The sequence below is a fragment of the Chelmon rostratus genome, chromosome 15, assembly GCF_017976325.1.
Source record: "Chelmon rostratus isolate fCheRos1 chromosome 15, fCheRos1.pri, whole genome shotgun sequence".
Taxonomy (NCBI): domain Eukaryota; kingdom Metazoa; phylum Chordata; class Actinopteri; order Chaetodontiformes; family Chaetodontidae; genus Chelmon; species Chelmon rostratus.
Window position 1 is genome coordinate 17,769,711 of NC_055672.1, and position 23,224 is coordinate 17,792,934.

The following is a 23,224-nucleotide window of genomic DNA, read 5'->3' on the forward strand; positions in this document are numbered from 1 at the left end:
ATCATTAATGATGAATGGGCTCTATTTAAGTGTCCCAGTAAGCTATGGAGGTGTGACAGTGAGCTACCATGTTCAATACTCTATTTATAATGTCTATGGCAAAAAACCAGGACCCTGAAACTGAAGCAGCGAAATGGAATGCAGCCATCATTCATTTTATCATTTACACCTGTGCTTTTCCTACTACAGCGGGTCCTAGTGTGCTGTGAAAAAGACCTGTTAATTACACAACTTTAGGCTATATATCTTGTTTTACTTTCTTTCAGTATTAAAAAATGGCATTTTATGTGTGGTCAAATAATGTTTTGGACACCTCTTTCTGATAAGGCACCATTTTTAAAGGTTGGTTTAGAATGATGGCTTGAACATGAAGTTGAAACCAATGAAATATAATTTTTATTGCAACATTATATTGTTCTTATTTAGAAAATGAGACCCTTTGAATGATTTATAATTTTTAGAGCTTAACATGAAACAAACTGTAAATGTGACAGATCTCATGGTTCTATGTTAGTGACTTTCTGCTTGATTTTGACTGTGAGGTTTCTATTGATTGCTACTCCAATCATATGTCAAAAGAGGGAACACCCTTTAGCCCAGGCCTGGCACTGCTCCTGCAGTGTCCTGATGATTCTGTCCCTTACCCTGCTTTGTCCCTCTCTGTGGTGTGCGTCATACCACATATACATACTTGAAACTGAATGAAATAGGTTACATGTAAACATTAAACACAAGAGTGATAACCTTGATATATCATCCCTTTATTGAGAATACCACACACCCATGATAACATGATAGGATGGAGGAGTCCATCATTTCAAATCAAACATAAAACTTCCAAGCAAAAAAAAGAAGAAGAACAAGGCTCATTTTCCTTTTAGAAAAAAGGTTTTCTCTCCTTTGCCACAAAGTTAAGGGCCTCCATTCAAGATTTATTTGCATTATTGCTTTTGGTATGCACTTTAAAAGTATTACAGCTCTAGAAAATTATGAACTGTAACATTTTTCAAAATGTTCAAGTACGTCGGTAAAATTACATTTTCTTTTCCTTTTCTTAATTTTTGCATAATTGTTGAGAGGAGTCTGGTGTTTGGAGTCGGTGTAGCGAGTCTCTCCCCATCTCTGCTCAGTTTTCTGTGCCCTGAAACAACACAATGACTTTTCAGTGTTGCCACAAAACTTCTATTATGTATGACTGAATAGTATGAGTATGAATTGTTTGGCTGTTTGTGTGTTATCATACCACTTTAACACAGCGCGCGGTCTTCAGGATGTGGCAGCAGCAGCAGTAGTGGCCATGCTGCCCACTTTCTGAGTGGCATCTTTCTTTGCCTGATGGGCTTGTAGCACAGCGACGGCTTCTTCCACCTGCACAACCATCAAATGAAACGTGAATAATGACACAGTGTAGTATATAATATGGATAACAGGCGTGCCAGTGTGCCAGTATGGCACAGATAGATGTTGCCGCGTACCTTTGAACGCAGAGATTCGTGAGACTCCAGCATATGTAGAAGTTCAGAGTTGTCGATCTCCAGCAGCATGCCAGTGATCTTTCCTGCCAGGTTGGCATGCATGGACTGAATCAGTGGGAAAAGACGCTCACCTGTTTGGAAAATTGGAGAATAAATCAACCTAAAAAAACCTGAAAAGCCGCAGAGTTCATTCATTCCATTGCTGGACTCCATACCTAGCATCTGTTTCTGCTCCTGAGGGGGCGCGGCAGCCAGCATGGAGGCTGTGAGAGGCTCCTGGCCCTGAACGTGCACAGCTGGCTGAGCCTTGAAGGGACAGATAAAGAACATAGGACAATTATTTCTAGGGTTTGGGGGCTTGATGTGACGGGAACACAAGATGGTATGATTGGTCTTTTGCCCATACCTGCTGTAAGGCAATAGGTTGCACCACCTGGGGGTTGGGGTTACGGACACCAGTGGCATATTTGTATGGAGGCATGGCACGGGGCCCGGGGACTCCCATTGAGGGACGAGGTGCCATGGCCTGGCCAGAAGCTAGCAGAGAGGAGGAGAAATTGAGCAGAATTTACACAGTGTCACGACAACCTCTGCTGTCTACGTGGCGTCAAAAATGCTAAAATTAGAGCCAGTGCATTGATGGTGATCGTTTTGCTCATTATTGATGAACACACCCCGTGGGCCCTGTGCGCCGCTGTTAGGAGTCATGTGTCTCAGGTTGGCACGGGGTCCTGGCTGACGCAGCGAGCTGGGTATCCCCTGGAAACCACCTGGGAGTGACAGAAGCAGAGACAAAAACAGTGAGATGCAATACAAAACTTAACTGCATTTAAAATGTATATATCTTAAATAGGGCCTTGGCAGTCTTATTATGTTTATTAGGTAACTGAAAGTATGTCAGGGATAGATTAAGATCATACACTGCCACATGCTCACCTTGACCTCTGCCACCTTGTTGCTGCCATCGGGGGTTGGGTCGCATTTGGGCCAGCTGATTGGGTGCATAGTATGTAGTCCTATTCTGGGCCTGGAGGGTACAAGTGAAATGTCTCATTTTATGGGATTAAAGTAATAAACTATGTTAATCTGTAGCATTTTTTATTGAAACAAATGTATCAAATGTTTTCCTGGTGGCCTCTGGGTAATGCAGTGCAAAAACTGCTGGGAATTATTATAGCTTTCTTGATATAACTTATTTTAAACCTACATTAAAAGATTGACGGACACACACAACACACACACACACACACAATCATCTCCGACTTTGATTCTCACACCTGTGGTACAGCTGGCATGAAGTAGCCACTGGTGGGCTGGAACTGATTAATGATGGCGTTAGCAGGCATGGCCCTCATGCCAGCAATACGCTGCATGTACTGGTTGGTGAGGTGGGCTTTGCGTTCCTCCTTGCGCTGAGCGAGAGCCACGTAGAGGGGTTTGGAGCCAACGATACGGCCGTTCATCTCAGTCACAGCCTTGGTGGCCTCTTCGGGGGAGGAGAAGCAGACAAAGCCAAAGCCCTTGGAGCGACCCTCCTCCAGCATTACCTGTAATACAGATAGTGTCAGGGCAACTGCAAACATACTATATTGTCACGCTGTTGTTATATTTGTATTGAAGTGATGCATCTGATTTCTCTCACCTTAGCACTTGTAATAGACCCAAATGGAGAGAACTCCTTACGCAGTTTCTCATCGTCTATGGTGTCATCCAGGTTCTTAATGTAGAGATTAACACCCTGAAACCAAAGACAGACTCATGATTTGTACGTAGCAGCTTCTTTGGGATCAATGCATTGAAAATTTAAGATTGATTCGTTTTATTTGATTAAATAAGGGCTTAGCTTCTACAGACCTGATAACGACTGATTCTCTCTTGTTTCAGCAGCTCAAACTTCCTCTTCAGCTCCGCCTGTCGCTCCATCTTCTTCTGAGCCCGACCCACAAACACGGTCTTGCCGTTGAGTTCGGTGCCGTTCATGTCCTCTACAGCCTTTGGACGAAATCATTATTATCAGGAGGAATGACCACAGATACTCCGTTAATACATATCCATCAGGCCAAAGTACCTTGTTAGCATCCTCATGTTTCTCATAACTAACAAATCCAAAGCCTCTGGATTTGCCGGTGGGGTCTGTCATCACCTTCACGCTGAGTGTTTTACCTGCCGAAGTGAAAGGTCAGGTAAGTGGCGGTAAGACAGCAGAACCAGAGCACATTAGCGTTTGGAATAATACCCATTAAGATTTTTACCATATTTGTCGAAAAGCTCCTTCAGGCGCTCATCATCCATATCATCCCCAAAGTTCTTGATGTAGACATTGGTAAACTCTTTGGCTTTGGCACCAAGTTCAGCCTCCCGTTCCTTCCGAGATTTGAAACGACCCACAAACCTGAAGGTGGAGGGAGAGCAGCGGTACACACTCTTTTAAAACAGTCCTGAGGGAAGTGAGAAAACAAACCAGGATCCATCTCTTTTGACCTGCTTTTTCCGATCTAAAACACTCTTGATCCGGGTTTCCGGGTACAGAAAGTTCCACAATGACAGAGGAAGACCTGATCGCGCAAGCACGGTAAGCAAGAGAGTACATTCTTTTACAAAAACAGGGACAACATCCACCAAACAAAGTCATGGCTACATTTCACCATGTGTGTCATCATTCCTGTGGTAAACAACGAAAAAACATTCACCAGTTGCTGTTAATACCACCAGAGGCAGGCAGATATGTCGGCATGCTAGACAACACAGTGACAACCATCCTAATTCTTGGTCCAAAACGTGATGAGGAGGTGGATGGAGAGGGATGGAGGAACAGAGTCTCACAGAACAAAGGAAAGCTGAGGAGGACCAAATGATCTTATATACCTTGCTATGACGACCTCTCTCTCCTTCCGCCATCCAGCATTGCATTCCTGCATTCGATCCATCACTAAAAACACACAAGCGTGGTCATACACACACACATACAAACACTCCAAGACGGGTGACCAGCGAGTGGACATGTGAGGCAACAGAAAATGCGTCTGGTAGGAGAGGTAAGATTTTGTTATCTGTCGGTTTAGTGGTCGTCTTCGTACTGGCGGTAGTGAGAGATGAGTTTATTAGTCAGATTATTCACACACAAACTCACCAACTGAAAAAAGACACGAAAAGTCAGTTCACTCAACACAAGTGTAGCACAGACAAGTCAGGCTTATACATGAAGACACAGAATATAACACAGTTTGGTAGACATGAGCTACTACCACTATCACCACAAGCTCAGTCAGTACTGTACCCTCTAAATCCAGACTTTCAGCATCAGGATAACTCTCAGTTACAATCAGAATCTTTCTAAAGTTCGGGCTAAGTTCTACATAAGTCTTTTTAAAACAATATCAACAATGAACACCCCTTTGTCCCCGGTTCCTAGATGATCAGACACTCACACCTTGCGGTCATTCAGAAGCATGCCGTTCATCTTCTCAATAGCGCGATCAGCGGCATCCTGGGTCTCGAAGTGGACAAAAGCATAGCCCTTGGAGCCATTTTCATCACACACCACCTGGCGCAGAGGAAGACAGATGGGTAAATATGAACCCAGTAGCAAGGCATCATGACGCATGCAGGCAGTTCCTCAGCTTTAAAGCAGTGGTGCATGACTCTGGGAAATACACTTACTCGCTTTCTGACTAACAGTTAGATGAGAAGATCAATACCACTCTCAAATCCATCCTCTAAATATGAAGCTGCAGCCATACAGCCTTGTTTGGCATAAAGACCGGAAGGCGCTAGACTCCGTCCAGATTAAAATGTTTAATCTTATTTGTTTAATCCACACTATTTACATGGGGGTTGTTTGCAGTTTCACCCCTCCAAAAAACTAAAATTGACAGTTTTACACCTGTTTTCTGGTTGTCACTTCAACAAGATCTATATAAGGTGTCAATTTGTGAGAATTAGATGTGTTGTAAAATGGAGAATAAAACCCACTTGATAATGATAGTAAAAGTAAGACTGAATAAGGATGAAAGATGTAAAATAAATTCATCATATAAAACAATAAAATATAGGGCACATAGAATGCATAAAGTCAAGTAAAATATTACAGTTATTACTACAATGTGACTAGTTTCTAGTTGGAACTGTGAAGAGAGATTGTTTATGAGTAAGCATGACAAAGTTTTAAGTAGATTACAATATTATTCAATTTTTTAATCCAATTTAAGCAATTTGTGTGAAATCCCCAAGCAGGAGTGTGTTGCCCTGTTTGTGGTATTATATAAGCGTACAGCATAAGAGAAGCAGTAATCCTGTATTAAAGCAGTAATAATGTGCTTTTCTAAAGCAGTCACATTCATGAAAAATGTACCTTGCAGGAGAGGATGTTGCCAAAGGCAGAGAAGGTGTCGTACAGGGCTTTGTTGTCAATGGACTTGTCAAGGTTCTTGATGAACACGTTGCCCACTCCAGACTTCCTGAGGGAGGGGTCTCTCTGGGACCACATGATTCTGATTGGCTTCCCTTTGACCACGTCAAAGTTCATCGTGTCCAGGGCTCTCTCAGCTGGAGGGAGGAGGGGCAGAGGGGTGGAGGGAATGGACATGGGTGGTTGTTTACCTGGAGCCTTGAGTCTGAAAACATAGCTATCAGTCACGAGTATCACGCTTCCTGCTATCACGGTCAATAGATGTACTGGAGCACTTTCACACAAGGAACGCAGCCTTCCTTTTCCACCACAAACACAGCACTGCCTCGACGACGTTCCCAGAGAAATAACTTGAAGCTAGTGTGTATATAAATGCAGTTTGTCCTCCTGTGCACTGAATGTTACAATGGAGGATCCCTGCTGCCAGCCAGAGTAACATGCTTTAGATACTGCAGCAGACCATGTGGCTGATGAGCAGCTGGGACAGGTGTGGGGAGCAACTGCAGTGGGCAAGCTGGGAGCACATGGTCCCCTTCCATTTCACCACAAGCTGCTGGGCAACGTCCCACCTAGGCCGGGTGCAGCGGCCGCACAGCAGGCCCTTAGATATCACAAACGGGCTTAAATTATGCTGTTAAGAAGTAATAGGTTTCATTCTTCATCTGCTCAAATCATTATGTCTTCTTTGAGCCCAGTTTAATCACAAAGATTCAGTTTACACCATCCCTCTCTCCGTCTATCGCTTTAACTCTCATATAGGCTCTCATGTCCATGTGGGCACACATGCCAAACACCCTTTTGTTCGGTCACTCCACAGTAACAGACACACACACACACACACAGGCCAGGCTTTCCAGCTGAAAGTGTCTGGTAAACAAAACGGAGCTGCCTTGCGTCTGCTGGCATCAGCAGTTTGGCTTGCAATTGTACTTCCCAACCCGTGTGCTCAGAGAAGGTGAGTGATCGCTGTCAAACATGTGGACTTCTGGAAGGTTCAGAGCAGGAATCTTAGTTTAATAAAGAGGCAGAGAGATCTATGTAACACATGGTAACCACTCACATATTAAGAGGAAATAGTGGAAAGGGTTAAGAGGGTTGGATTACTCATCCCTCTTAACAATTTCTGTCATGTTAAGAACTTACATTTATTACAGGCAGGCAGATTTTGGGCTGCTCCGAAAGACCTTCTATATTTAGAGAGGGGTCCTGAGAGGTATGTGCTAGCATGGAGAATGAGTAGAGCATTCTCTATCATTGATGGGGAAGAGACACGCTCAACAAGAATGCTACAACATCAGTTCTCATGAGTGTTTACATCTACAGCTGTGGCATGAAGCAAGCTAATGCAAACCAATTCAACTCCTGCCTTACTCTGCATGAGATGCACTGCCCGGTTACACGTCTGCTTAGGTATATTTTTCGCAGCATGTTACAGGCAGCATGCTACTGCCCCACAGGCACGTGTTAGGACTCCATGTAAATACCAAACAGCTACCATCCCCCATGTCTACACCTCCAATGACAAATGGTGTCTTCTCACATGTGGCTCTTGTTACAATTACTCAAGTGAGCGACACTACCTCCCTGGACGTGAGCCAGTTGTAACCTATCATTGCTCCAGCTTTTGGTAACAGACTCAGATAAATTGTGACAGGTGTTTAACGTCAATACAAGAGGCAAAAAAAAGCAAAAACAACACCAGGCCTCCAAAGACAACCAGAACACCTGTTACTATTGCTCAATGCCCTGGTGCCATTGACTGGAAATGGAAAAGCATTATAACAAACACTTCTGATACATTTGTTGTCGCTTTAGGCATGTGGTTCTAACAGATAAACAATCCACAGGCAGCTTAAGTGGTCCAGATAAACAGATATGATTCATCTATTTCCTAACCAGTTCAAAATAATGCTGAATCGAAATAACAGGATCACATCTGACACTATTGCATGTAGCAGACAATACACACAAACGTGTGGAGCAGGTGGTGCGGGGTTATTGTTCAGCTGTGCTCGTCCCTTTTCATGCTTTCAGTGAGTGTACTGTAGCAGCGCGGGGCAATGGGAATTGGCTTCACTCAGTGGCCCTTTAAATAGGAGCAGAAATGGGTCATTTTGGGCTGAATGAGTGAGATCTGCACAAGGAGCCAACATTCCCAAACGTAGTGCTACGATTAATGGGCATAAAATGACTTGTTAACTTTTAGGAGAAAGACTAACTCAGCATGTGTGTGTATGAGGGCTTTAACCATGATAGTGACATATTAGCAGGAATATACAAGAAGTGGGACATGCTTATATGGGTCAAATGACTGCTGTCTGAAGAAGTGCTGTGATCAAACTGCATAAATATTACTTCATCCACCAGAGAAAAAGGAACAGAGCCATGCTTTGAACGCATCACCGGTGTCTCCCCGACTGCGCGTTTGATTGTGTGCGAGTTTCTAGGCTGACATTGAAAACATAAGTCGACACTGTCATTACTTGAAGGGTCCCATGCGTTCATGCCTCTTAAAGCCGCATTCACTGACGCGTGTGCGCATCACGCTCAACCCGCACTGATCGCTTCACATGTCTCATTTCTTACCGTCTGCAGGCTGCGAGAAGTTCACATAAGCGTATCCCAAAGATCGCCGGGTGATCATGTCTCTGCATACCCGAATGGAGAGCACCGGTCCGGCTGGGCTGAATTTCTCATACAGCATAGCCTCCGTGATGTCGGGGTGCAGGTCGCCAACGTAGAGAGAAGCCATCGGATAACTCCCCGTCGCTGTGTTCATATCTCGGCGGACTTCACGAAATAAGTGAATGCAAAGCTTGCTTCAAAAAACGTCAGAAAAATAAAAATAAAACAAAAAATGCCGGTATGAAGTGTATCCCGGGGCCAAGCTGCGCTTCAATTCTCGCCTGATACAGACACTGACAGCTGGCTGTCCGGTCCAGCGTGCAGAGGAAATGTCAAACCTGGAGAAATCACGACACAAATCGATGTCTTCCTTTAAAAAGATGCCAACTTCGGGTTAAGCCCGAGGCCTCTTGTTTATGTTTTTTTATTCTTAAATTTTTTTTGCGATTTTTTTAAACGTTTGTTCTTTCTTTAAGTATTAAGGTACTTGTTTTTATGAAGATTTTGTAGATTTTATATTTTTTATATTATTTTTAAGTTTTTCAGGAACAGTGAGTTAGACACTCACGGTTGTTTTGTGGCCGGGGAAAGAGACTGCGTGAGGAAAAGCATGGGCACTTTATAGCGAGTGGCGGCGCGGAGGAAATAGCGGCCAGGGTCAAACTTAGGATAGAAAAAACGGCGAGCATGCGGCGTAAAAGGGAGAGCGCACACTGCACTGCCCTAACTACACAGCCCAGCTCCCCACAGCGACATCTGGGTGGGAAAACAGGGCTGCCAGAGAGAGCAGGCTGAGGACCGGCTTTATTATAGGCTTAAAAATGTCGTTTACTGAGGATTATTGCAGAAAAAAAATATTGAAACCAAAAAGCACATTTTAAACATAAAAACCCACTAGGTTATTGCTCAGTACTTTTATTCAGTGCAAAGTAATCATGAAATATGCTGCAGTTATTCTGCTTTGTCCATCCTCCTGAGGAGAGAGAGAAATTCAGTCACATGCATGGAACTTGCATATCAAAACAAAAACCACAAAGATGAGTTACCTCAATAAATCCAGGAAAGTGGAGCGCAGCCCCCTCAGTCTCGGCTCCTGTTTTCTTTTAATCCCAGCCATCCCAAATCTTCTGATGGCACCTTCTCCCTCTTGTTGCTTCACCACTTCTTCCTCATAACTCAGCGTCCGCAACCCATCCACGCCTTTGGAAAGCTGAAGTTTTGAGCGAATCACTGGTGGAGCGTCACTTGTTCCCTCTCGGGGCGTCGCAGCCACATCTGCCTGCCTTTGGGCCAGCTCGTCTCCGATTTGTTTAAAAACTTTCTGGTTCAGGACATTTACGGTCATCTCATCCGGTAGAGGGATGTCAGCTTCTTGTGGAGACTCTAATGCAAATCCTGACCATGTCTCTCTTTGGGGATCCTCTGCAATAGCTGCTTTTCCCAGTTTTGGGGAAACAATCCAGTCAACCAGTGTGAGGAAATTCAAATTTGTGGGCATATTCAGAGACTCTTGCTCAGGAAGATCATTTGATACTGTGTCACCTGTCTGTAACTGAACTGTCAAGCTGCCTTCAGACTCAGAATCGATTTTCTCGCTGTGTTCAGTATCTTGCACCTGTCCAGGTAGCCAAAGGGTCAGCCTGGCAACTGGGTCCTGACTCACAACCACTGCACCCTGAGGGGGAGAGGAGAACTTGCTTCTTGGTATAGAAGCACCAGGAACAACTGTGTCCTCGGTCGCTGCACCATCAGAGGCATCAAACTGTATGGAATTGGGAAGAGCAGCACTGGAGCTTTCTTGCGTTTCAGAGACAGAGGGCTCGGGACTCGCTGCTACATCTTTGTCCACAATAACAAAGGGACCAGCACTGACAACAGCCTTTGCATCTGACTTGGCTGACAGGCCTCGACACTTTGAGCTACAGCACTCGCACACCTCTGCAGTTCCACTAAGGTCCTCCCACCTGAAAATAGACATCTCATCAAGCAATGGGGAGGTCACAAAATACAGTTTTATGTGTATGCAAATACCTGGACTGGATCACATTATAGTTGCAGGATTTAGACCCAAAGGTGACACCCTGGTCTGAGAGGAGGACACTGCAGTGGACGTACAGCTTCAGAGGAGGAAGACAGTTCACAAGGTCATTCAGCTGAACAGCAGACGCACAGCAATGAAACCAACTCATCAAATAAACCCTCACCTCGGAAATGAGATACGATGTGTTCAGAACAAAATTTACAACATCCGCGCTGTTAGAAGCCACAAACTGTACAACAGCGTGAGGAGAACCCAATGGGGCTGTGCACCTGCAGAGAGCAAACATATCACAGGTGACTGTAAACATCAAGGACAAACATTACAATCAGGTCCTGGCCGGCTGCTTACCCCTTATTCATGATGACTGCATGCCTCGGTCTAGTCTGAGGCTCAGGAGACGTAGAGACAAAGCAGGACTGGATGAAAAGCTGCTCCTCAGCTCTGGCTTTGGCAGAAAGCCGGAGGTTGACAACCTGGCCTCTTTTATAGATATTCGACTCAGCCGTGCCAGTCCAGGATGCTGCAGAGAAAAAAAAAAAAAAAGATAACATTTGTGTCTACAAATGGAACAACCAGCCTGACAGCATAGTTCTGACTCGTGTTATTACTCACGATTCATGGCTTTCATGTTAAAGGTCTTGTCGTTCTCAGGAAGTGCCGTTGAGACAAAGAAGTCTGGATTAGCATACGACCTGAAAACACATGCATTCCCCTTTAGCATGGTTATTTGTGACCACTAACATTATGTTTGGGTAACTGAATGTATGCACCTCTTTGGGACGCAGTAGATGTGCACTGTGGGAGGAGTTTGCCACCAGGTGGTGAGAGGATTTTTGAGATTCAGGTTGACAGAGTTGGTGAACATGGCCATGCCATTCTGCATCTGAAAGAGAGCCCGGTCTTAAAAAATCCTTACAAAGATGTGGAAATTAAGAAATTAGCTAAGGACTGGGTAAACTCACCACACGCGCCGTTCCACACTCATCCAAATTGTAAGTGAAGACATATCGGTTTGGTAGCTCTCCGTTGCTATAGCAGCCATCACCCAACTGTATGTCCTCTCCTGTCAGTGTGAGACCGCTGGATCTCTTATCCACCAGCACGGTCATCTTAGATTCATCGCAATACACCTCTACTTTGGGAATATTTGAGATTGGAGGCAATTCAGCCAGCATGTGAAAGGCAGGGGTTCGGCTCTGCCATGAGCTGAAGATGGTGTCAAATGGAGTGAAATCAAAATTTCTTTTAAACGGAGAGGGCACAATGTTTTCAAAAAACCCTGGAAAATCCAGAGGAAACGCGGCATCCTGCCAGTTTATCACTGACTGAACGGCGATAAAACGCCCAGCAAAAATGCAGAGGAATAGCTCTATTGTCCCCATTGCAAAGCTCAATGTGGGCCAACTGCTCTGATTGCTCTCCTGCCCCAGGTGTGTCATTAATAAGGTGCAGTGGCAGGAGGGACAGGTGCTGGCCATCAGGCTAACAAGGCTGACAAGCATTTAGCAGCTAGGATAAAAAAAAAATCTAAGGAAACTGTTTGTGTCTTTGTTAAGACATCTGAGGTAAATTAAGTAGACCAATATCTGATTAAGATTCTTTTGGTGGCTGGGACGAAGGCCATTACTAAAAAGTGGCTCAAGACTGACCCCCCTTGTAACAAACAATGGATGTCAATCATAGACGACATATTAGCGATGGAACATCTCACAAGTTGAAAGTGAAAGAACACTTGTTTGTTAAAAGATGGGAGAAATGGTTATTATATAAGGAGAGACTGTATCTTATAGGCTATAATTGTATACAGGCTCTGCTCTTGATGATTGTATTTTTTGTTTGTTTGTTTGGTTGATTTTGTTGTTGTTGTTTGTTATTTGTTTTTTTAATTCTCCATAATCCAGAGGAGATTGTATTGCAATGTATTGTTAACAAAAACAAATAAATAAAAATTGTTAAAAAAAAATCTTCCACACATCCATTAATCGCTGCATTATTTACTTGAAGATATTGAAGTCATAGATTATGAAAAACCTGTTTTGGTTTGGTTTGGTTTTTTCTGCTGATACTGTGCGTATGGATGCCAGACAGCAACACATTTGGTGGGACTACTTTATTGCATCATCAGTGTACTATTTAAAGATAGGGCTGTGTACATTATGTCTCTTCTTAATAAATGTATTTATGTGGGAACCAGGTACATTACATTTTGAAAGGACAAAAGAATCAGGACAGCTAACTCTATAGACATGTAGCACAATAACTGCTTATTTACTGGCGTCTATATTTGGAAAACAACAAACAGCAATTCAACACAGGATTAAGTGATTCCGGAAGTAAATAAACGGTTGTTATTAATTAATTATGTTATTATCTTGAGGTACAGATGCAGAGTTGCTTGTGTTTCAGACGGATGACCCACTTGTCACTTCCTGTATTGTGGAATGCGCAATGGGGGGCGGAGCTCCGCGCAGGTAGGCGGAAGGTGATGCCTGTGTGTGTGTGCAGGTAAGCGGCAGGGAAGGAGGACAACGACCCGCCGAAAGCGGACAGAGCTGTCAGAAATGACTTCGATACAACCTGCGCATTAATATGATCTAAGACAAGTAATACAGCATGGTGAACTCAGGTAAGCTGGCCTTCGCGCGTGTAGTGATAAAGCGAGGCGTGAATATGTGGGAAGTATATCGCGTGCTGAAGTTTTTAGGCGTGGTCTGCTGTTGTTAACGGGGCTCCTACATTTTGTCGGTCTGTGGCTCTCAGAGCTCAGTGTTATATATTATTACCTGTGTTACCTTCCGTGAGTGAAATCGTGTCGTCAGACCGCACTAGTTTGTTTGACGTTTCACCCAAATCCAGGTGAAATTTGGTAGTTGATAACTAATCGATTAATCGTTGCAGCTCTAATATATTCGCTACATGAATGTGTTGAATGTGGTTTCATAGTGTTTTTGTTGGGGGTTGTACATTATAGTAGCAACCAATGATTGTGTGTGCTTGAGTGGCAGCAAATGTGAACAATATTATGACCAAAAACATGGCGAGGTCTTCCACAGCACCATGCCAAAGGCTCGAATACAAGACGAGCCAGTCGCAGGTCTCTGTTTCCACCTGACCCCCTCGGGCCAGGTAAATGTGGTGGTGGATGTTTGTACACCCCACCCAAGGCTTTGTCCTGCTTGGTTCAGGAGGGGCTTTACAGGAGGGGGCTTCACCTTTACTCAGAGGAAGGCACCAAATAGTGCAACACAATGCTCCTCAGAGCTGCTCTCTGAGCTGTCACCATACTGCAGCACTTTGCAGCGTGCAGGGGATGAGATCTTCTCTGCAGGGGTCGGGGATAATTGTGGTGACTGCCTTGTTCTCAAGAACGTGTTAGCCACTGGCCCGCTTCCTTTAGGCTTTGCTGAAACCACAATGAAGTCAGCTCTCACACAAGTTCTCAGCGTATGCACTTACAGCTCGCTCTGCAGTTCAAATCACATTTAATAAACTTAAGCACACAGGAATGTTAACTTGTATACTGTTACGTTTCCTGTCAACAACCCGTGCTGATGCACACACACACAGCTGGTATTTACATAGCCTGACACTGGGATCAGAGTCGCATGCTTCAGTCTGACGACATGGACGACTGCAATGTAACATGACGAATGAGTCGTTTATCTTTCATTTTGGCAGGTATTTTAGGTCACAGTGCTCAAAGCTTTGTTATGAGGTTAAAATAATGTCCTTTTGTATTATAACCATCCTCCTTGCTACAGTGAGGAGGAAGTGGGCGATTCAGATCTTCTGCTGAAGTAAGAGTACTAATGCCACACTGTAAAAGTACTAAGTAAAAGTGGTGCATTGCAAATGTTAATGAAGTAAAAGTATGTAAGTATACTCAGGGAACTCACATCTGTGAAGCTGGAGCCATAAAATGTTTTTTACGTGAAAAATGACAAATGATTATCAAAATAGTTGCCAATTAATTTTCTGTCAGTTGACTAATTGATTAACTGACTGATCGTCTCAGCTGTACAAGTTTAATTTGATAAGTTCTTCTTTTTATGTGTAAAATAACTCGTAACTGAAGCTGTCAGATAAATATGTGGAAGTAAACAGTACAGTATTTCCCACTGAGATGTGGTGGAGTAGCACTCAAGTAAAGTACAAGAACCTTAAATCTGTACTCAAGTACAGTACTTGAGTAAATGTACTTAGTTACATTCCACCGCTGTTCCTGTAGGAATATGCTGTGCCAGCCTTAAGGACAACAAGGCCCTGATGAAGATGGGGCTGGCGCTGGTGCTGGCGGGCCACGTCAACTTCCTTCTTGGAGCACTGGTGCACGGCGCGGTGCTCAGGCACATCAACGTGCACACTCAGGCCAGGACCATGGTGTACGCCATCGCTAATGTCATCGCCATTGTGGCGGGCTTGGTGGTAAGTGGTGGAACACGTGCATGAAGATCTCACCAAGCTGTAAAAATATTGCGCTGCACTTAATCCAGTTTCTACTTTAATCTTCAAATAGCAGAATTTGAGTAGTAATAGTATCATTCATCTGTCTTTTTGTCTGAATTTGTTGTGCCCTTTAGGGAATCATTAGTGGAATAACGGCCATCGTCCTGTCCAAAAACAAGAAAAACAGGATCCTGGTAAATACTGCTCCCCTCTGTTTGACACAGCTTCTCCCTCCTCCATTCAGCCCTTGTTAGAACTTGCCCTTTGTGTTTTGTGTGTGTGTACATCACACACACACACAACACAGAAGATGGTAACTAATTCATTTACCTTCATGCAAATACAGAATTCATTCAAATTTTGAATGCAGACTCACCTGTTATCTCTGTAGTACTTCCCTCCTGCACCTTCTTGACACTGAAAAGCATGTGAAATGTCTTCCACATGCTGGATTAAGGGCTGTGTTTTCACTAACTAACGTACTCATGCCATGTTGTCCCTGCAGCAGTGGGTCCTGTTGGTGTTCAGCTTCCTGACAGGTCTCTTGGCAGTCGCCTCCACCCTGGGCTTGTCAGTTTCTATGGTGAAAGCCATTATTCACAAAGGATGGAGCCTGCTAACGCACTGCAAGTTTTCTGACAATGATGTCGGCCCCTCTTCCAGCATCACATACGAATGCCCCTTTGACCCCACCCGTATTTATGTAAGTGGGATATAAATGCTTGTCCATCAGCTGTGTGGATGTAGACCTGAAGATGTGTTTATTGATCAGAGTTTTGCGCTGTGGTCTTGTTTGTCCATCAGGGGACCACACTCATCCTGTGGGTGCCTCTTATCTTTATGTCCGCGGTGGAGATGGTGTTCTCCTTCCGCTGCTTCGCTGTCTGCACCTCCTTCCTCTACCTCTGTCCATGCAGGAGAAGGCCGATCCGGGCTAAGAGGGTAAGATCACGGACTGTGCCGGTCCTGCGTTATTTGTGTTTGCCAGCTGTGTGCAAGAGCGCTGATCGCTGTTATCTTTCCGTGTCACGTACAGTAGGTCATTTCAAACGGTTAATTTTTTGAGCATGAAAATTTTTTTTTAGCATAAATGCAAATGGTGCAGCGGAATTTCTAAAACCTCACAGAACAGAAGGGAAAAATCCACACAACCAAAGGGGCAAACACAGCGTTTTAACCTTGATTCGCTGAAGGAGAAGTGTATATTTTTACAAGAGAAATCAGCACTTTCCTGCCTGACTGTGACATTGTTATTCAGAATGACGCACTGTACTGTCCTGTTTGAGGTTACACATGAATGTCTTCAAAACAGCGAATGAATAATTCAGCTATTAAGACACACTCGGTAGGCTCAGTAGTAGCTAAGCAGCAATAACATTAAATCAAGCCGATGTATTAGCAGTAAACTGACCTGGCTTCATTAGTTCCACCAATAGCAATGTCAACACTGAATTCAATACAAACTGAACAGAAGCCAGTGATGTAGACCTGCTGACATAGCAAACATAAGCAGAACAGTGTGGTCACTGTCCCTCACCTCATGCTGCCTGTGCACGATCACATGGCTTGATCTTGACAGTGAAGTCAAAGAGCTCGTCATTAACAGCGGCTCATTAATGCATATAAAAACTCAAATGTACTCGTGTGTTAATTATCTGTTGCCAACAGTGCAATAAGATTAAAATACTCATTTAAAGCATGACGTGTTCAGTTTGAGAGACACCTTATGTTGTTGTGACGCATGCTAGCAGCACACATCAAGTTTTTAGGCCTATAAACAGGCAACTTTGTGGTCAAATAATGTTTTCTAAAATATGCAAATTGCAATTTAGAAAGTAAACTCATGTTAAACTACGTGTTGTCTGATCGGACATGTTTTAATTGCAGCCCAACACTGACACAGAAGGCCAGTCTGTATTTAGAAGTCATTTTCATTCTTGTCACAGTCATTATACGAATGGAGTAAAATCGCTCTTGAAATCCGCCTGTCTAGAACATCACAGCAGGTTTTGACAGGTTATTACATGCATGAGCATTAAGATCTGTAACGATACCCCACACTACTACTGTGTATCTGTGAGGAAACAGTTAGACCTGGTGGCTACATTTAAAGTTGTTCATTAGTTACTAGATTTTCTAGTTTTTTAGCTTTTCTGTATAGCAATGTATGAGCAATTTGCTATTTATATCTTTTCATTACTGTTGCTAATAAAATTATTTGCATAATATATGAAGGACAGCACATGCTCAACGTATTAGAGCAGTCAGGTCCTGAATGCAAGTTAACTTCTCTTTAATAAGTCTATTTCATATTATGCTTCAGGTGCGTATTCAGAGAGCTGTCGAAACTCCGTCGTTGCCTCCAGCACCAGATCCAGAGAGCGACGCCGCGACCGAGCCTGCAGAGCAGGACGAACTGCTGGACAGCGTCACCGCAGTGGAGCAGAGTGAATGGCTCTGAAGCAGCTAAACCTTGTTACAAAGGTTGCAAACTGCCAGCTTTAACTAAAACTTCATCTGCGAAGCTGTTGCATTGAGTGTGTCTGTTACACATTGAATGTCTGAAGGCATTTGTGGGACTTAAGCCAGCGAAAGCAATGGCCTTTTATATCGCTCTTCATCAGAAGTTTCTGTTGTATTTACTGTCTTAAAATAGAGCTGCAACTTGTATCCTGATAAAAAAAAAAATCAAATATTGAATTGTCAATCATTAATTCATCATACCAGACAGAACATTTTATAATCTTACTCTGAAAAACTTACAAAATAAAGCTACTGAACTTTTTAGGGTAGTTTTTATTGCTGTTGAAAGTGTGGTCAACACACACACTCAGATTTAAACGACATTTGTAAACTCTTTTGTGGGAACACTTTTACTCATGTCTCAGAATACAAATATATATACACAACAAATGAATTCTGGTATTTGTTTGCCTCCATATTACACTGAATGCTACTGGACATTCAAGTCCAACTTTAAGTGACAGCAGCAATCGTGTGACAGGACTCGAACAGTTTCAATATTGTGACGCAGGGGTCCAGGGAATTTGCCAAAGAAGATGTCAATGTGTCAGTCAGGGGCACATACTAAATTACATTTTAAAATATAAGACTGTAATGTACTTACACTATGACATGTAAAAAGGTATTCGGGTAGATACACAACCCTTTTGGCCACTCTTGGAAACCTCAAACAGGCAAGACCAGTGACACAAATGTATTACCGAAAAGTATCTATTGTATAAACATGCTTCCACTACATATTCAAAGACACAAGACAAAAGTGGGACTGAAAGACAAAACAGAGTAGCCAAAATATCTATGATTTAAATAAATTAAATCCATCAGATATATAAAAGCGTACATGTGCTAAGCCATTTTACAGAGTTGCTTCACAAGGGAAAAGCAAATATCATAGCATAAAAAGATTAAGGATAAAAAAAAGAAAGCATACAAAAACAATATTCAAAAACACTTCAGTCCATAAACAGCAAGGTTGAAAAGGTGTCCTAGAAAAAAATTATTTTAAGATCCCCGTCTCATTACAAAGGTATAGTCCTTCATGGAGTTCCACAGCAGCAGCCTGGAAAGATGACTTATCCAAAAAGATTTTCCTTTAAGATCTGCCCTGATCAGTTGCAAAGTGGCATGAGGACCTCAAGGTGTCTTGGACTCCTCTTTAGGCCTAAAGGACCCAAAGTAAGGAAAAGATTAACACTCACAATAAGCCACTTCCTGGACAACACGGTAATAAAGTGTGTGCAGTGTTTTCTCACTTTGAGGTGTCCATTTTCTCCTCCTCTGGCACCTTCTCTTCTTCTTTAACTTCTATAAAAGAAAGAGAAAAATAGTATTACCACCCTACGGTTGTTTGCCACCGCCAACCGGTCAAGTTGCAGTTAACATCCATGTCTGTCCAGACTCATATGTAGTGAAGACTTTGAAGGTATTAAGTTAGAAACATGTCGTCTTCACTCTGAGACTATTTTTCAGAGGAGAACAGAGGACTGATAGAGAGCTTCATCACATGGTGCAGCAACAATCACCTGAAGCTCAACATCAGCAGAACCATTAAGCTTGTGGTGGATTTCTGCCATATATCTATTAATATGCAAGTTCATTGAGAGAAAACATAAACTAGAGTCAAATTCCTTGTATGTGTTCACATGCTTGAGTTGATTCTGAACTTGTAGCCATGACAGAAGACAGTCAGCTCAGTTTCAAGGTGGACACCCAAGATTAGTGTCACCAATTCAGCATCTGACTGAATGTGAAATATGGTCGCGATCTGTTGCAGAGTTATGGTGTTGAATAATGGCCTGAAAAAATGTCTCCTGCAGAACATGATGCCACAGATGTCACCTTCTGGATATTAAATGCCATCACGTTATCATTTTAACCTATGAGACGTTTGTGTGAAAGTCTGTCAGAACTATCTTATCAATTCTTGGGCCCAGAAATGTGTTTTGTGAGGTCACAGTGACCTTTGACCACCAAAATCTAATCAGTTCATCCCAGGTGTGGTGACATTCCCCCATGATATTGCGTTCATGAGAATAGGACAGACAGATGTACAGAACAGACCGATGGATAATCTGATGCATAAAAATAAATAAATACACAACCTCTGTATTATACAGGATGATCTGACTGAATGTGTTAACCCAAAAGATCTCTTTATGTTACAATATGACATGAGTAGGATGTGATGAAAATGGAAAAAAAATGAATAGATACCTTTTGTTTCCTCCTCACCTTTCTTCTCCTTTTCTTCTCCCTCTTTCTCTCCTTCGGTTTTGGCTCTCTTGACTTTCTTGAAGTTGGCTGCATTTCTGCGGCCTCCTTCGCCTTCATCCTCTGAGTCAGAGAACTCCTCCTCGCACGCTATCCTCTTGTCGTGAGCACGGACTGAACATTAACAGAGGACGGGGTTAAATTAAACCAGGATCTCTTCTGTTTCGGAGGGTTAACTGCTAGAGATCTGCTGTAAATGTGGAAGAAACTGTGACTACGTGAGAGGTTCTTACTGGAGATGCGTTTGTTGGGGTCATCCTCTTCCTCATCTCCACTGTCCTCCTGTACAGCATCCTCAGGGATGGCCTGCATCTGAACTCCCGGGGCATGGGGCAGCATACGCAGGTTCTCAAACAAGCGCTGCCTGCAGGACAGAATGCAGGTTCAACACACTGACCACAAACTAACATGAAATGAGACATGTTAGTTTGTGTGATCACAATACAAGAAACTTGTGAAAGCTGACTCAGCAACTTGACATTTCATAAACCATACTCAGGGGGGAAAAAAAGGGATGGGATGCACTCACTTGATCTTCTCCAGGTAGTCATTGGTGTTCTGATTGGTCATGTTCGAGGGGCTGATGTGCAGCTTGAAATCTGGTCCGAAGTACTCAAAGTAGTCGTTGTACGGGAGCTCTGCCGAGTTTAGGGAAAAATTAATCAATTTAGCTATTGTATCATTTGTTAATGAACAGGAAGTCATTTTACTGTTTTCACCTGCTGCTAACTGCAAACAAAAGATTCAAATGTTGTGCATACTATAAGAAGACTCCAGGAGGCTATTTGAGCAGTCAACTAAAAAGCCTATATTTGTTTTTTGCACAGGCAGCATGAGGTGAGGGACAGTTACCACACTGTTCTGCTTATGTTTCGCAGGGTGAGGTCTTAACATTGCTGCTTAAGACTCACCATTGGGGATGGAGGTATCAAGGGCTACAGCAGTCTCATACGTCCAGCAGCGTGCCACATTACGGATGGTGTAGCCTCCTCCACCCAGCATTAGCAGTGGCAAGTTGAAACTCTTCATGTACTCCACACACTTGGCATGGCCTGAGCACAAAGCAGGGGAGAAATATTAAAATGGGAGAAAACTGTTTGGCTTCTCATGTAATCATTACTTGCGATACCTGTAAGCCTCTTCACTCGCAGTGGCATCAAGAGAGATGTTTCCTTAACTTACCTTTGATGGTGAGGTTAAAGCAACCAAGCCTGTCTCCTGACAGAGAATCAGCTCCACACTGCAGAACCACTGCACTGGGTTGGTACATCTCCATCACCTTAGCCATGATCTACACAAACAAGAAAATCCGCTCTCTCAGACACTTATGTCCATCAAGGGAGATCACCACTACCAAAACACAACAATCAACTAAGCTTTTATTTACTCACAGGTTTAAATATGGCTTCATATGACTCATCGTCAATCCCATCCCTCAGTGGGTAATTCACAGCGTAGTATTTACCCTTCCCAGCACCAATGTCCTGCAGAGAGCAAAGCAAATGTCAACTCACTGTGTGACTATGATGATGTGACTTTCATCTGTCAAATAATTTCAAGGCTTACCCTCAGGTCGCCAGTGCCAGGGAAGTACTCTCCATACTTGTGGAAGGAGACTGTCATAACACGGTCTGTGGTGTAGAAAGCCTCCTCCACACCGTCCCCATGATGGATGTCAATATCTATGTACAGAACTCTCTGGTGGTATCTGGAAAGAGGGGAAATATCTTCATTCCACATATGCCTGACTGGGAGAACCACCAAACCCAAGGCTCATTGTGTTTTTTTTGTTTTTTTTATAAAAACACATTTTATCAACCACGCAGACGACAGGTTCTGTACTCACTTCAGTAGCTCCAGAATAGCCAGCACAATGTCGTTGACGTAGCAAAAACCTGAGGCCTCAGACTTCTTGGCGTGATGCAGGCCTCCAGCCCAGTTGATAGCAATGTCTGTCTGCTGTTTGTTCAACTTCACTGCACCAGCTGCAGCAATGTGAGGAGGAGAGAATTAACAGCCTGCTTATACTGAATTCACCTGAATACTAGGCAATTATGGCAAACACTTACCTACGGAGCCCCCTCCTGAGAGCTGGCAGAACTCAAATAAACCATCAAACACCGGACAGTCCTCTCCCACATTAACTGCCAAGCAAGAGCAGAGAAATAATCAGAACATTTTTATTGTTCCTGTCTAGACACCAATACAATACTTCACCAACTTACATCTCTGCATTTGTTTGCTGTACTCTGACATGTTGTCCGGTCGAATTGAACGCAGGAATTTGATGTAGTCGTCGCTGTGGTACTTGGTCATCTCCTCTCCGCTGGCTTTGTGTGGACGCTGAAACACAGGGGACAAATTAGCTCCAGAGACACATGAGAAAAGCTGTGAAAGTCCAGCATTTTGGCGAAGAAGCACTGTTATGGTTGTTTAACATACATATATCTCCATTTTTCTGTAGAGGCCATAGTTGAGCAACAGGTTGTGAGTCATGCGGATTCGGTGGGGCTTCATGGGATGGCCCTGACCGTAGTAGTAATTTCCAACATCACCTGAAATGCACACAAATCAATCAGGCAGGTTGCCTTATTTGCATATGTGACATGCAAATTGAGCAATTCTGAACATTAACTCAACAGTTCAAACTTACACAACACGTTTCTGTGCAGAACAGATTCACACACTGAACAGGTAGAAAAGAAATTCAACAGTATCGTCACGCATGTGTGTTATGATCCCGGACTTCTCACTCCGAAGTATTCACATCAAATCGCTTCGATGCAACTATACAAACTACCCGGCTACACTGAACAGGGTGCCGCTTTGCTACTCACCGCGACTAATGTCGACCAAGACGTTGTTTCACGCCGAACTTTTGGCATTTGAAGGTAGCAAGATGAGCCATTTTAATGTTAGCTTAGTGTTGACGTTAATTGCGGTGACAATGAAGTCCTCACATCTCCTTTGTTAGCTCTCTAGCTAGTGACGGTAACTAATTTACATAAAGTACTAATATCTGGTTGGTAAACACCTAAAATAGTATTTTAGGGGCAATCTGTGTATTTTGGAAAACTGAGCAGACAGTATTAGCGCATTAATACCCTGTGTGAACTCAGAGACACTGCGTTAGACTAAGATGAACAGAGCCGTCTGCTACTCAAGCTAGCTAGGTTAACGTTAGCTAGCGTGCCAGGTTAGCAAGAGGTGAAATAAACTGCAACCTTTGTTTGCGCAAAGTGGCCGATTTCACTCATGAGTGCGTCCTCTGACTAAAGCACAGGCACACGAGTACTCACCGTCATAGTAGTAGCAAACTTTTTTCTTTGTTCCTTGGGAAGTAAGCGCCATTTTACTGCTCTTTGGCTGGCTTTCACCGCTCACCGCAGCATACAACGGCGACAAGAGGCGGATAGTTTGTATCACGTCCAATCA

General features: G+C 43.4%; 3 protein-coding genes across 4 annotated transcripts; 1 reads left to right on the forward strand and 2 right to left on the reverse strand.

Annotated features, from left to right (window-relative positions):
• Positions 1-751: 751 nt before the first annotated feature.
• On the reverse strand, positions 752-9,086 carry pabpc4 (poly(A) binding protein, cytoplasmic 4 (inducible form)). The gene is made up of 15 exons (XM_041953486.1): positions 8,470-9,086; positions 5,827-6,020; positions 4,904-5,019; positions 3,728-3,867; positions 3,544-3,638; positions 3,330-3,467; positions 3,118-3,213; positions 2,753-3,022; positions 2,412-2,502; positions 2,150-2,245; positions 1,882-2,012; positions 1,691-1,781; positions 1,476-1,606; positions 1,244-1,368; positions 752-1,141 (listed from the first exon to the last, which is right to left on the reverse strand). Exons 1-14 carry the CDS (start codon positions 8,660-8,662, stop codon positions 1,267-1,269), a joined length of 1,884 nt encoding a protein of 627 aa, XP_041809420.1. The 5' UTR covers positions 8,663-9,086; the 3' UTR covers positions 752-1,141; positions 1,244-1,266.
• Positions 9,087-13,018: 3,932 nt separating this feature from the next.
• Positions 13,019-17,904, forward strand: tmem54a (transmembrane protein 54a). Its single transcript, XM_041953579.1, has 6 exons — positions 13,019-13,175; positions 14,778-14,974; positions 15,130-15,189; positions 15,501-15,698; positions 15,800-15,937; positions 17,319-17,904. The coding sequence occupies exons 1-6, from the start codon at positions 13,163-13,165 to the stop codon at positions 17,454-17,456; spliced, it is 744 nt and encodes a 247-aa protein (XP_041809513.1). The 5' UTR covers positions 13,019-13,162; the 3' UTR covers positions 17,457-17,904.
• Positions 17,757-23,202, reverse strand: LOC121618218 (probable histone deacetylase 1-B). Of its 2 annotated transcripts, none has more exons than XM_041953578.1 (14): positions 23,089-23,202; positions 22,232-22,344; positions 22,015-22,132; positions 21,859-21,933; positions 21,636-21,774; positions 21,356-21,497; positions 21,181-21,273; positions 20,972-21,080; positions 20,701-20,841; positions 20,319-20,427; positions 20,023-20,153; positions 19,751-19,903; positions 18,772-18,823; positions 17,757-18,680 (listed from the first exon to the last, which is right to left on the reverse strand). In XM_041953578.1, exons 1-14 carry the CDS (start codon positions 23,138-23,140, stop codon positions 18,653-18,655), a joined length of 1,455 nt encoding a protein of 484 aa, XP_041809512.1. In that variant the 5' UTR covers positions 23,141-23,202; the 3' UTR covers positions 17,757-18,652. The 2 variants fall into 2 exon arrangements, with proteins under 2 accessions (XP_041809512.1, XP_041809511.1); XM_041953577.1 differs by having other exon boundaries at positions 19,733-19,903.
• Positions 23,203-23,224: the final 22 nt, after the last annotated feature.